Raw genomic sequence first — 14,858 nt, forward strand, 5'->3', positions numbered from 1 at the left:
TACTTGGATTTGGTTTAATTTCACCATCTATAATATAGAATCCCAGGTACTCTATTCCTGTGCGAAGAAAAGTGCACTTCTTTATGATATATGTAAAACCTGCTTCAGACAAATCTCTCAGCACCATGCCTAACGTTTCATATGCTTCCTCATTTGTTTCTGCTACAATCAGCACTTACAATCAGTAAGTCACCCAGGGCTCGCACTATGGCACGTTGAAAAACAGAAGATGCATTTTTTAGCCCAAATGGCATCACCAGAAATTTATACTGACCCTCTGCTGTTCTTTCTATGGTGAATCGGTATTTGATCGGTCAGAAATCAATGGCAACGGGAACTTATCGAAGAAAGTGTTTGAATTTAGTTCACGAAAATCAATGCACAGCCTGTCGCTGTCATCCTTCTGTTTAACTAATAGCATTGGACTTGCAAATGGTAAATTGCTTGGACGGATCACAATGAATTTAATCATTTGGTCTAGTTTCCCCTAACTAATAGCTTTTCATCTGCACTGAGCCGATAAGGGCGCCTTTGAACAGTTTTATTTTCGTCTATCAAACGAATTTCTAATGTTTCTGTAGTTACGCGTTTAGTTTGGATTCCATTTATAAAATTGTCTGAGTAATTTTTCAATATGTTTTTTAGTTTACATTTATCAATTTCACAATTTCAAATATTAAATTGGTCTGTTTCGACCATAACACCAAAACCAAGCTGGAATATTTCTTGTCCAATCATGATGTCATGCTTTAAATAATCGTCTAATACGACATGGAACAAAATTTCTAAATTAAATTGGGATATTTGAATCGTAGACAAAATCTGCAAATGGCACTTAACAATATTGTAGCCAATTCCTCTTAATTCCTCTTCTTGTACTCGCCGTTTCCACTAGTACTACCTTTGGGGCATTCAGAAGCAATATGTCTAGCCTCACCACTTTTGTAGCATCTTATGTTTGAACATGCGAGCAATAATAATGGCATTTTACCTGCAACTGCATTCGAGGTTTCTTCTTGTCCGAGCTTGACGAATTTTCATCGTTTTCGGTTTTGCGCTTCTTGAAAGCGTATGCCTGCAGTTGCCGCTGTAGTTCATTACGCGTCGTTACATTCGTCGTAAAAACCCAACGCAGCAAATTATTGTCAATCTGTGTCATGTGGGCTAACGCTATTCACTATTCACTATATTCACTTGGATAGTAATATCGTAACTATGCGACTGCCATATTTCGCAAAGCTTTCTCCAGATATGGGATGCCCGTTTAAAACATTAATCAGTACGGCAGCCGTTGCCTTAATGCTCACGAATCGCTGGATGAACAGTTCCTTGAATTGGGTCCAGGTGATGCCAGCAAAGCATACCTGGGACAGCCATTGCGAAGCACTGCCTTCCAGCGCTTTGCTTAGTGCTATTACTAGGGCGCTGCCTTCGAGTACATTATCTGCGAAGATGAAATCGATCGTAGTGCACCATGCTAGTTGATGCCGATCTTGAAGCCCGTGGGGCACCAGTCCACGAACTGGATGTGCCGCTTCGACTTGATGGCCGAGACAGCCGCGTTGACGTCCTTGGGCACCACATCGCCACTATAGAGCATACAACAGGCCATGAATTTACCGTTCCTCGGATCGCACTTGACCATCATGTTGGAGGATTCGAAACAGGCGTTTGTAAGCGTGGTGATGGCATGCTGCTCGTGGGCGGCCCTCTCGGCGGACATCAGGGGGGCGTACGCCACAAGCGGGAAGTGGATCCTCGGGAATGGTACCAGATTCGTCTGGAACTCATTGAGATCCACGTTCATGGAGCCGCTGAAGCGCAGCGAGGCAGTCGTCGAGCTCACTATCTGGGCAATGAGCCGGTTGAGGTTGCGGTAGGCGGGTCTGTCCACGTTCAGGCTATTGTTGCATATGTCGTATATGGCCTCGTTGTCCACCATGAACACACAGTCCGAGTGATCGATGGTGGAGTGGGTGGTGAGCAGGGCATTGAAGGGCTCCACCACCGCCGTGGAGACCTTCGGTGAGGGATAAACCGCAAAGTCCAGCTTGCATTTCTTACTGTAGTCGGTGGAGAGACGCTCCACCAGCAGCGACGTAAATCCCGACCCAGTTCCACCTCCCAGAGAGTGGAAAATGAGGAATCCCTGCAGGCTGTCGCACTGCTCGGCGATCTGTGCAGTGTCACATGCGTGGTTTTCCCATCTGACGCCGAGGCTCTTGGCACCTGCATGGCTTTTATAATTTCCATTTTGTTTTGCTCTTCCAGCGCTGCCAAATATTGAGTGGCGCTGTGCTCTTGTGGCGAAGGCAATCCCACTTCTAATGACGGATGACCGGTAGTCTCATCCATTGTCCTTTAAGTTTTTATTCTCCTTTAAGTTTATATTGTCCTTTAAGTTTCTATAATTGATGCGGCAGCACAGCGAGTTCCGGTCACGTTCGTTACCCAAGCTAGATTGAATTTACTCTCCTCGATCATTATTCTCAACCCTGCTTTCGCAGCATTCTCTCTCTCTCGAGTTGAGCCTATGTCGTCATCTCTTTCCATCTCACGACTTTCCGTAACTCGTCAACGGACCTCACTCACTAGCAGAGACTATCACCGTCTCTGCTGCTATGCCTTTCGCATTCTGTACTTCCCTCAATTTACTGTTTCCCGACATATACAACGTTTCAAAAACTCTGTACCTTGACCGAAAAAGAGCCAAAGCGAGAGCTTTGAAAAGAACGATTAGAGTGGGCTCTAATAAGAGATAAGAGAAGCAAAGCCGAGCTATACTTGGATTAAAATTAAACAAATTATTAATTTGCCTTTAAATAAATTATAGCATATGCGAAACAAAACGGTTATTGTTAAAATTGAGTAAATTTTTCCTGAATTGAAATTTTAACCCTTTCATGCCCGAATTAAAATGGGCGTGGCTAAAATTTTTGAGTATACATATAAGCTAGAGTTGACCCCAATATCAACTGACAAAAATTTCAATGTCCTAGGTGTCCTGGTTCAAGAGCTACAGGATGTTGCGTATATGCAACATTGGGCAATTGTGTTATAATTTAAATTCAAGTTGATTTTTTTTTTTTAAATGCCGTTTATTTATATTTATGAATGATAAGATACGAAACAATTTTTTTGGGGATTTTAGCACAAGTGTACATTACATTTGCTGCATTTACAGCTTGGAAATCCAGTGGTGCATACCCTACATCTTCCTCTTGTTCCCCATTCCGGCCAATGATTATAACCATCAAGCCGTAGGGATTTTGCTGGGTCTGCAACATATGCTCTTTTATAGGGGTTTGATTCAGAGCCCGAAGAAGGGACTGGTGATGATGGAGCTGGTGATGATGAAGCTGGTGATGATGGAGCTGGTGATAATGGGCATGAATTTATTGTCAAAAGGAGTGAGGATGGACGACCTCTCTTTTTGGCGACAACTGTAGTTTGACTTGCGTTCAAAAGCTCGGAAGCAACATCCAATTGGAAATTGATGAGCGGCATAAGCTTCAATTCGCCGTCTGTATGGGTTATGTCTCTACGGTACAACAACCAACTGTTTACTGAACTTGAATTTATGCACCAGTATACTATGCGCATATACCATTTATTTGAGCGGTGGTTAATTTTGTACAATTCAAGCAGCATGTCCGCAAGATCAACCCCTCCCATGTGTTTGTTGTAACATTCAACTATACCTGGACGAGGTATAGTTATAAACTTGTTCTCTTTTGCGGCACCATCTGTTGCATTCACTCATGGGGTTCTTGCCTGCATAATTTGAAACTAATTGTACGCTCTTATTATCGTACCAACGACAAGCAATCAAGTTGTGCGTTGCTTCATATTTGAAATCGCTTGATCCTCGTCCTCGTTTTTGAAGGGTCTTTTCACTGCTTAGAGCAAAATTTTTCAATCGGTTGCTTCTAATTGTACCAACGGCCATTGACGGTACCAACGGTACCAACGGCTATTGACGAAAACCAATTGTCAAAAAACAGTTTGAAATTTTGGTTTACTGGTAAATTGGATGATAAAGATAGCACTATATCTGATGAAATGCCCAAGCCAAAGGTCTTGCACGATCCTTCTCCAATGTACAGCGTAAAATCGTATATAATCCCACATACACCAGCTCTCGTAAACATTTTGAAACCCCACTTGTGGGGCTTCATTGGAAGGTATTGTTTTAAACTATGTTGACCTGAGAAAATAATATACTATTGTGTTATTCAGAAATGTATTTACAAATAATAAGTTACCTTTATATGTAATCCTTTGCTCATCTATACTTTGAAATTCTTCTTGCGAAATTTCATTGAATTTTTTTTTTAAGGCGTCCAACAGAGGGCGAACCTTGTGCAACTTGTCGTATTCAGGAGTTCCCTTCTGAGACTGTTTAGAGTTATCGTTCAAATGGAAAAACTGTTTAATTTTTTCAAATCTGTTTCTCGGCAATGCATTTGCAACGGCGGCTAGTTTGAAATTTGTCACCCACGCCATTCTATAACCTGGTATTTTCACAACTGCAAGGTAAATAAGTATGCCAACAAACCTTTTCATTTCAGGCACGGTGCATTTCAATTCTATGCCCTTCGTTTGCATGGCATATAGATTCGTTTCCTGACATATTTTCTCCCATAGTTCATCCGCAAAGAAAGTTTTAAAATATTCGATGGGTGTTTTTACCGCATTGTTGCATAATTCACTTTTCCAAGTGGTCTCGCTTTCCATAAACTCTGCATTTCTCCACTTCAAACTCTTCAAATCAATTTTTTCCATCACCTGTACAACGTGCTTATTTTCACTTGAATTTTCATCAATCAAACAAACATTTTCTGCTGTTATCCAAATTTTGCAAAGCTTTTTCTATAATCTCGTCCATATTTCGATCTTCTTCTTCTTCATTTTCCTCATCAGCCAAATCATCACAATCAAAGTTTGGCAAATTTTTCAATCTCAGCTTGAGTCAGACCTTTTGGGCGCATCTTATGGCGTATACAACAAAAATTTATTTTCCGAAAATTACCACAATAGACCAATGTTGCATATACGCAACACGACATTTACAAAAATATTACAAACAAAGTAATATTTTCATGCGGGGTTTTGATTTAAATACTCATTTACCTTTCTTTATAAAGTTGCTGAACTTGGTATTAGTATGATGATTTTATTATCTTTATGTTTATTTAACACTTTTCAAAAACCACTTTTTTTTGCACAATGAATTTGTCAACTACACTCTCGGGAAAATAGCTACAAACTGAACGCGTGTGCAGCTGACTACCGAAAAAATATGTATAATCTCACTCAACACATGCAGCTATTTTTCTGCGAAAGAACCAAAACAAAAATAATTGAAGTAACGGTAGATAGAGGCTCATAAATATAATGTTCCGTATATGCAACAACGTGCATGAGAGGGTTAAGTTGTTAACGATCAGTTTACAGAAAGATTTTTTGTAAAAACCCAGTTTAAAAAACCTGCCTCCCAATTTTTAGAAAAAGAGTTTAGAAAGAAAGTATTTTTCTGGTTGATAATGCGATAGCTAACCATTAAAAATACGGTAAACTTCAACTAATAAGACTTTCGTTAGATTCCAATGATAACCTTTGGTAGCTAGCACGGTACCTCAACTACAAACAATTACAATATTATGCACATATTTTTTTTATTATGACAGGTGTGGTTTTATTTAAAACTGTCCAACAGGGACAACCATAAAATATTGTGACAGATAACTTGGCTTATGTGTAACTTAAGTTAGAGGTGGAAAAATAAGAAGGGTGAGTTCTGCGCAGCCGCCGCATCTGCTCGCTGTTGTCGAGGAGAGTGGTCGCCAATTCGTTGGAGTGGTTCTGTAGTCTCTGCTTCTTCTCTGGATCTCCTCCTTCACCCATGGGAAGTGGTAGACGTAGGCCCCAGTGGCGATACGAAGGGCTCTATTTTCAAACGTCTGGATAGTCTGAATATTAGTCTTGCTGGCCGTGCCCCAAAGCTGGATCCCGTATGTCCAAATTGGCCGAATAATCGCCTTATAGATAAGGATTTTCGAAGATGTCCTTAGCTTCGACCTCCTACCCATTGGCCAATAGTACGCCTTCAATCTTACTTCACACTGCTTTCGCTTTTTGACTAGGTGAGGCTTCCAAGTAAGCCTTCTGTCTAGCGTGAAGCCCAGGTATTTTGGGTTTTCTACTTGTGGGATGGGGAAGCTGTTGAGGTGGACCGGTGGGAAATTTCCCCGATGGAAAGAAGATGTGGGGGGCGGTGGATTTATCGTTATTCACTTGAATATTCCACCTTCTCTGCCAATCGCCGAGAAGATCTAGTTGCTCCTGCATGACAGCAGCTGCCTCTGTAGCGTTGTCAGCAGCGGTCAGGAAGGCGGTATCGTCCGCACAGGTCGCTGCCATTATGTTGGGGCTCCGCAAAACTAGGAGATCGGCCGTGTAGACATTGTATAATTAAGAGCCCAGCACGCTGCTTTGGGGGACTCCGGCGCGGACCTCCTTGAGTCCGGAAGTGGCCTCTCCGCATCTGACCGAAAATTTGCGGTCCTTCAGGAACAACTTCAGTGAGAGGTAGTAAGGTCTGGGCAGGTAAGTCTTCAATTTAAGCAGGAGACCGGAGTGCCAGACACGGTCGAAGGCTTGTTATACATTCAGCATTACAGCCAGGCAGTTGTAATAGGTTCTTCAAAGGCAGGATCCCATGTAGTATATTCTTCAAAGGCTCTTTATTTGGTTTTAGGTTTTTATTGGATTCGGGGCAGCTGTTGTTGCCGCTCCGAGCTCATAGGAGTATCTGATTTTACAAATTTACTTATGAATTAAAGGAGGTCTAAGTCTCGTAGCTGCGCTGCCCAAAGCGGCAGCGGAGAGACGGTTATGTATTCTTAAATATTTATGTATGAATATATATTTATGTTATATTCGATTAGGCGGAGGTATGTGGACATGCATAAGGTCCACTCGTGTTACGTATATGCGGACATATGCACTTTTCGGCGTACAGCAAAGGCACAGCGGGCGGTTCATATTTCGGTGCACTTAGGTTTATGACCGAGACCTTGGATAACATAAACACTGCGACAAAGTGTTACAGTGTGTACCCTTTAAGTACTCTTGGTACAGTGGGTGGTCGATAAATATATATTATATTAATAGTGCATATATGGGCATATTACACAGTACTTCTTGCCATCGAAGACATCCAGGATATACTGCCTCACTCTGTGGCATTGTTCCGGGGTTCCGTGGGACCGCCTGATGCCAAACGGGTGATTGGGGATCAGACCAGCCTCGTCCAGTACTGGCAATGCTCTACTCAAAAACACTCTTTCGAGTATTTTGGAGAGTATCGATAGGAGACTAATCGGACGATAAGAGGCAAGATCGGCTTCGGTTTTTCCGGGCTTGGGTATCATGGTTACCAGAGCATGTTTCCAGTTGGTCGGAAAGTACCCAATTTCTAAGCATCTATTATAAATTTTCGTCAGTATCTTATTCTTGGAGGTGGCAGCAGTTTTAATGCGGCTGCATTGATGTCATCATCGCCCGGGGCCTTGTTGTTGCTCAACACTGAAATCTGGACTGTCTCCTCTTCCGTCACAGGTTGTATTCTGTCGTCGCCTCGTGTGGACTCTGCCAAGAGTTGTTCCGTTTCTGCTGCCTCTTCTGCCAAGCAGCGGTAGAAAGGGGTGAACACGCTTTCCAGGTGTTCCGCGAACGCGTCGGCTCGCTGAACAGGTGGCATCCTCTAAAGAGGACGTCGTATGATTTTCGTGCGCTGTGGTCAGAAATCGTACCGTGATTCCGGCTGAGTCCAGTCCTCCTGTGATGGCGAAGTCCAGGACATCTGGGATTTTCGACGGATCTGTTCGCCAGTAGGCCGGAGCGCCTGTAGCATGACAGCTGAGATTACGAGTTATGGATTATTGACTTTGGAGCCCCACCAAGGGTGTTTGGCATTAAAGTCCCCGCCAATGAGAAACTTGGGCCCGGGGAAGTCCAGGAGCATCCAGAAGTCAACGTCGCTGACATTGTGTCTGGGGGGCAATAGGCAGCAGCAATGGTAATGTCTCCATTGGTGGTGGCGATTTGAATTTTGGCGCATTGCACCCAGTCCTCTCTAATGGCTGGCAGGGTCTCGTACTTGATGCTGCTGCGGATGAGGATGGCCGCACCCCCGCGACCTCTTCCGTTTGGGTGGTTGACAGCAATAAGGTCGTATCCTCTGAGGGTTAGATAGGATCTGTTTGTAAAATGGGTCTCCGATATGAGGAGAATATCGGATTTTTCAGTTTTGCAGTAGAGCTCCACTGCTGGCCTGCTTTTCACCAGGCCGTTGGCGTTCCAAATTGTCTAGTCCCGTTTGCATAAGGACTTGCAAACAGTGGCGATCATTTGGTTCATTTGACCCATAACTTTTTCCATCATTCTTTCGAACATGGCCTCCATTCTGGACATAACCGCGTCCAGTGGATTGCCTGGCGGGATTGGGATGGCGTAAGAACTAGTCTCCGGTTGTAGGGCAGCATTCCTTCTTGCGTCAGCGTAGGTGACATTTGGGTTAACCCTGCTAGCGTTGTGGTCAATCCTGTTGAAGTGGGGCGGGTGGTACCGTAGGACAGCTGCCTGCTTGGGGCCAAAAACGTTTTTCGCTCTCTTATGGGATGCGCAGCCTTTGTAAGAGGCCGCGTGAGGGCCATTGCAATGGCGACAGAGGCCGATTTCATATCATGCACATATGAAAGCATTATTTTTAACAAGAAAGGAAAGCTAACTTCGGGCGAAGCCGAAGTTGATATACCCTTGTAGCTAAAATCGGATATACACCGCAAAAATCGGATGTCGTAATCGGATATAACCAATTTATTACAATACAAAATCTTAAAAAAAGCCCCAATCTTCTATCTTCAAAAAGTTGGGTCATTTCGATCGTTCAGTTATAGGAAAGCTAAAAGATATAGTCAGCCGATCCTTTTGAAATTTGGTCGACCGAATACTAAATCCGAACTTTTTAACTCTTAGAACACCGGAGTTAAAGCATTTCCGATCAATCTTGTATAGGACAGCTATAAGATATAGTCGGCGCTGATCCTGGCCGTTCCGACATATATACTGCGAGAAAGAAGGGTGTGTGTAAAGTTTTAAGTCGCTAGCTTTAAATCGGGAGACTAGTTTGCGTAAAAACAGACAGACGGACAGAAAGACATGCTTATATAAACTCAGGAGCTTATCCTGATCAAGAATATATATATTTTATAGGGTCGGTGATGTCTCCTTCACTGTGCAACTTTTGACCAAAATTCAAATACTCTCTGCAAGGATATAAAAATATATTTTAGGAATATTTTGGTGGAGTAGCATGTGTAGAAAAAATCAGAGTGATTTTAACCATATATCTGTCTCTGACGAGCGAAGAAAAGGTTTTAATTTGTGCTCCAACTGGGAAATATGCTTTTTAAATTGGAGGACTGATTCTACATTTTGTGTTTTCTCTTGCAATTAATCAGGTCCCTTAAGACCTTTGAGCAATTATAGTTTAAATACAACTCATTGCAAAATGATTGATCTCTGATTATATTGATAGTCTCTGAATTGATTATAATTAATGAAATTTCTGGGGCTGATATCCAGATTAACGGCTTTTTCAAATTTCCTAAAGTTCTGACTTCATTGTTGGTGAAAAGTCAACTACAGTTTTTGAATATCTAAAGGATATCTCCAAAAATGCAACAATGCATTTCTTCAAGCCATAAATTATATATCTGAGGCTTGCATGACCATTGTAAATATAAAGCTCTTTAAACGAAGAGTTGCTTCGCCCAACGAAGTTCCTGATCCTCTATTTTCCCCTAATGAAAAATTAAAGATCCATGAAACTAGCGCAAATTGGGACGGAAGAGTTGGCTTCCACTGCTGTTGATAAAATGATAAGGTGATAATGATACATTATTTTTATTGACTTTTCGATGAATCGATGAATTTTAATGGATTTTTCAAAAATCGATGAATTTAAATTATAAAAAACAAAATACAGATCTAACTAATTCCGTGGTCCGATTTATAATCATACAAATTTATTTTTCCTTCGAGCCGGATCATCGCAAACACATTTGGATTCGAAATATTTTAATATATTCCTTGTGGAGGTGATTTATAGATTCGTCAATCGTACAGAGCCTCTTCTTAGCCTTATTTACCATGCGGAAGATATGCAAGCAATTGATATGCTAGGGACTTGCCAAGCCCAGCTTCAAGACTTCAATTATTCAATCCACGCTTTGTCCAAATTTCGGAGGAACTGTAAAGGTTCCAAGATGAACCAGATTGGGAGAACCCTGACGATGCCCTCGATATCTATGAGAAGAAGCACCCACGCTGTATTAAGCAGCACGATTATGGAGCCGGCAATGATGCTCCCGTCCATCCTACGTAAGCAAAAGGGAGCAAAAGGGATCAGATCCTCAGTTGGAGCGCATCAGGCTTCCAACATTTTCTGGAAATTATGCATTCTTCGGACATGTTTAACGGATCCATCAGTAGTTATCAGAGGTAATGAAGTAATGTGTCGGGTCAAGCAGCAGCACGGCGTTTAATGGTTATGTTTAAATAATGTTTATGTAATTTTTAGTGTAATTATTAGTGTAATGTTTATTTATTAGGCTTAAGTTTGTACAAAGGCTTTGTTGATCGCAAGCCGACTCTCTCTCGGCCGCTCGACTCAACAAGCTTTCCATAGAGAGTTTTAGCTCGGCAATGTCTAAGTCGGGCCGCCCTCTCCACTTTCGAGAGCTTTAGGTCGAGGTGACTTGTCGGGCCGCCCTCTCTCTGTATTTACTTGAGTCCCTGCATGCACCATAAGCTGGTCTATCTGCGGATCATCCGGCTTTATCTGCATGCAGGAATAAACATTTGTAACTTCCAAAATTAATTAAATTCGTCTTTTATTTACGGCATTGAAAACGCTCAATGACCAAACATAATGAATCAGTAGTAATGAATCACCGATTCATTACCCGACATCATATTTTAATGGAGAAGCCCTCGCCTTGGTTTAAAATATTCCTGTGACTAACGAGAACTACAGTGAATCCTGCGACCGAATGGAAAGTCGGTACAACAAGCGACCATTTATCCTGCGATCTTTCATTACCAACTTCATGACACTTCCTAGCGCCACTGGTGTAAACATCAGTACTATATGCAAGCTAGCGGATGGAGCCGACAAGGTGATTGATTACTTAATAGAGTATCTTATCAAATTGGAAATAAAAGTAATAGACAAGACCCATTGACCCCGCCGTCGCTATCAGAGGCTCGTCGTCACTGCGACCAGGTACAGCCAGCCCAGGAGACACATCGGCACCCATCATACCCAGGGGGCACGACTACCACATGCCCAATGTTACTGGATACGGAATCTATTATTACTTTGGCATCGGAAGCATTAATTTTACAAATCTCTGGAAGTATTACCATGGAAGGATTTGTTCCCTTCCGTTGGCTCAGCCTTCGTTTAGCACGCCCGGTCAAAATGACGTTCTCATTGCAGCTGACGTTCTTTGGATCTTATACATCGGAGAATGAAAAGATTTTGGTATGGACTATCTATCAATTGGTACGGACTGGCACAAAATCATTACAGTTTTGGGTTGGATAGTTATAGATTCTTTCAATACCTGTGATAACAAACCCATTGCCGCCATGCATCACGCGGACGTGGACAACCAGATCAATCATTTATGGAGATGTACCAGATTCACCCAAATCAGGAATTTATAGACGCTAGTAAGCCAACAGAGGTTCACAGCTACGCACACACGTTCCCAGGAGTAAGTCAATACACATTTAAGGATTCTGCCCCGTCCATCGGAACAACGGCGCCCCAGGCCATCAACCGTTTGGACTCTTTGAGGAAATTTCGCCGCATTCCAGAGCTCAAGAAGCAGTACATGGACTTTTTGGCTAGCTACCTCAAACGTGGTAATATGGAGAAGGTCCCAACGGCTGAGATGGACAATGCTTCATTCTATTTGCCGCACCATGCGGTCCTTAAACTTGACAGTCTCACAACCAAGTGTCGAGTTCTATTCTATGGTTCTGATAAGGACAGCTTAGGAACTTCAATCAACGATGGCTACACATCGGACCACCTATTCACCGCGATCTCATTGGAGTTTGTTTGCCATTTAGGAAGCATCGATATGTTTTTTGCGCGAATATTGAAAAGATGTTCCATGGAATAAAATTCTCAAAGAAGCACACGACTTTTCAACGCATCGTCACTTCAGACTGCTAACAGTCACTTAAGGCCTGGCACCCTCGCCATTTCTCGCTGTGTGCGTCTTAAAACAATTGACCGATGTAGCAGCGCGAGCTCTCAGCTTATGTAGATGACATCCCAACGGGAGCCAACACTATTGAGGAGTTGGTGGCATGAAGGGAGGACTTGATTCAACTGTTTGACAACGTACAAACTAAACTACGGAAGTGCTTTCTAGAAGCCACCCAGAAAATGACCTATGATATGAGCCTAGCCAACTCAACAACAACTCCGCCGATCCCTCATCTGTAATTGTACCTGGTTAGCTGTTAAATCACGAATGGCTCCACTGAAAACAGTATCTTTACCACGGTTGGAGGTAAATTCGGCCCTCCTCCATACTCGGTTATTATATGTTCTTACATCAGTATGGACGATTTTATTAACAGCACTACAATCATTAAAAGCCAAGTAGGTCTCGCGATTCTCTCCTGCCAGTACAATCGGATTGTTGGTGCACCATTTTTTCGAGCAAAACTTGCCCTTGGATAGGATTTCAGCAACTTGCTCCCTCATATTGATAACATCTTCCGTAGACTTGCCACCAGAGATGATATTATATACTTAGAAATCACGCTGCAGGATTTCGGAACTCAAAAGAAAATTAACTATTTTATTAGAATGAGATCACTTTATCTCTCACGAAAAACGGTAAAAAATAATAACGGCTGCTAAATAAAAAAAAAAAAACAAAAACGAAACATGTGGCCTCTTCAACGTTATAAATCGATTTATATTTTCTCTCTACTCTTAAGCCTTACTTATCTACATATTGCGGCGAAGCGGGGCGAATTCGCACAAGAACGAGTATGAGCTTTCGCTCCTGCTCCGCCCTTAGCTATCTTATACTAAATTAAGATAGCTAACAATTCAACTAAAATAAGAAAGGAAAGCTAACTTCGGGCGGAGCCGAAGTTTATATACCCTTGCAGTTAAAACCGGATATATATCGCAAACATCAGATAAAGTTGGTCGATCCTTATGAGAATATCATAATAAAATTAATTACAATAAAAAATCTAAAACAAAGTCTTCAAAAAAAACAAAGTATCTTTACCAAATACCATTTCCGATCGTTCAGTTATATGCTAGCTATACGATATAGTCAGCCGATCGTTGGATCAACTGCAAATACAATATGTACGAAATTTAACTTTCTATCTTCAAAAACAGGAAAGTTGGGTCATTTCCGATTGTTCAGTTATGGGCAGCAATGGGATATAGTCGGCCGTATTGGTATGTCGTATTATTTTGCTAAAAACAGCACTCATGCAAAATTCGAACACTCTAACTTCAAAAACACCAAAGTTATACCATTTCCAATCAATCAGTTATATGGCAGCTATAGGATGTAGTCGTCCGATCCCGGCCGTTCCGACTTATATACTACGTGCATGAAAGAAGGGTGTGCAAAATTTTAAGTCGATATCTTTAAAACTGTGAGACTAGTTTGCGTAGAAAGAGACAGACAGACGGACATGCTTATATTAACTCAGATGATGATCAAGAATATATATACTTTATAGGGTCGGAGATGTCTCTTTCACTGCGTTGCACACTTTTGACCAAAATTATAATATCCTCTGCAAGGGTATAAAAATAAGATTCAATTTAACATTCATCTTTCGCAAGCTGGCGCATTGCTCTTTCGGCCAAATATGATGCAGTCTTATTTCAGTAATTGACCGTATCTAACTTATACGCCAGGAGCTCCTGGTGTGATTCTCGCCAGAGAATACATTGAAGGTAGGTGCCACATACATTTTAAAAATGTCCCCAGCTAACGCGACAGGATAAGAGCGAACCATCAAACACCTTTCTAAGCTTGCTTGTTGAGCTTTTCTCCTTCAATACGCAATGATGAGGTAGGAAATACTTGCACGATCGCTCTAGCTCAGATTGAACAAGGGCATGTGCCCTATTCCATGATAATCCTTTACAAAGGCGGAATACTAAGTCCGGATTTCTGGCCGACGAAACAACTTTTTTTCAACAAGTTTTCTGAACTAAAGGTATCTTCGATAAAAGATGGATTTTCCAACGCACAAAAGCTCGTAGAAGAGGCGAGCTCCAATAAGCAGAACTATCTTTCAAGGTCGGTTGAAGTTGGGAGTAGAAATAGGAATGTTTGAAAAAATCTTCCAAGTGTCGACGTCGATAGTAAAAGTGGTCTGAAGGGCGGTGATGTTTGCCGCTACGATCGCTGTCACATGCGCTGAATAGTTGGAAATATCTGACTTCCATTAAACGTTTACCGAAAACCTAGTAAAAAAACCAGCTTCACCTATGCCGGAGACTGAGGTTGGGACTTCGATTTGTGAACTGTAGATGCTTCGCTAATCGTGAAGTAATGAGATGCACCTGGGCACCAGAGTCAAGGAGTGCTCGGCAAGGCAAAAACCCTCCAGAACTACTTCTGATCAAAATTATTAGGCCAAAAACACCGTCTCGCTAAGATGATCCGTAGCTACAAAACAGTATACTGCAGCAAAAGGGGAAGGAAAATACGAGCTGGTGG

The 14,858-nt window shown here is 42.1% G+C and overlaps 2 protein-coding genes across 2 annotated transcripts in view; both read right to left on the minus strand.

Annotated features, from left to right (window-relative positions):
* nAChRalpha7 (nicotinic Acetylcholine Receptor alpha7) overlaps positions 1-14,858 on the minus strand; it is a 1,067,155-nt gene that overhangs the window by 399,589 nt on the left and 652,708 nt on the right. The window lies entirely within an intron of this gene.
* On the minus strand, positions 1,478-2,355 carry LOC108133666 (tubulin alpha-4 chain-like). Its single transcript, XM_043211280.1, has 2 exons — positions 2,230-2,355; positions 1,478-2,176 (listed from the first exon to the last, which is right to left on the minus strand). The coding sequence occupies exons 1-2, from the start codon at positions 2,353-2,355 to the stop codon at positions 1,478-1,480; spliced, it is 825 nt and encodes a 274-aa protein (XP_043067215.1).

This window comes from Drosophila bipectinata, chromosome XR (genome assembly GCF_030179905.1).
Source record: "Drosophila bipectinata strain 14024-0381.07 chromosome XR, DbipHiC1v2, whole genome shotgun sequence".
NCBI classification, from domain to species: domain Eukaryota; kingdom Metazoa; phylum Arthropoda; class Insecta; order Diptera; family Drosophilidae; genus Drosophila; species Drosophila bipectinata.

Coding starts and splice junctions, on each gene's coding strand:
- LOC108133666 (XM_043211280.1), bottom strand. CDS start 2,355: ATGGATGAGACTACCGGTCATCCGTCATTAGAAGTGGGATTGCCTTCG. Junction 2,177..2,229: donor AAATTATAAAAGCCATGCAG/GTGCCAAGAGCC, acceptor GACACTGCACAG/ATCGCCGAGCAGTGCGACAG.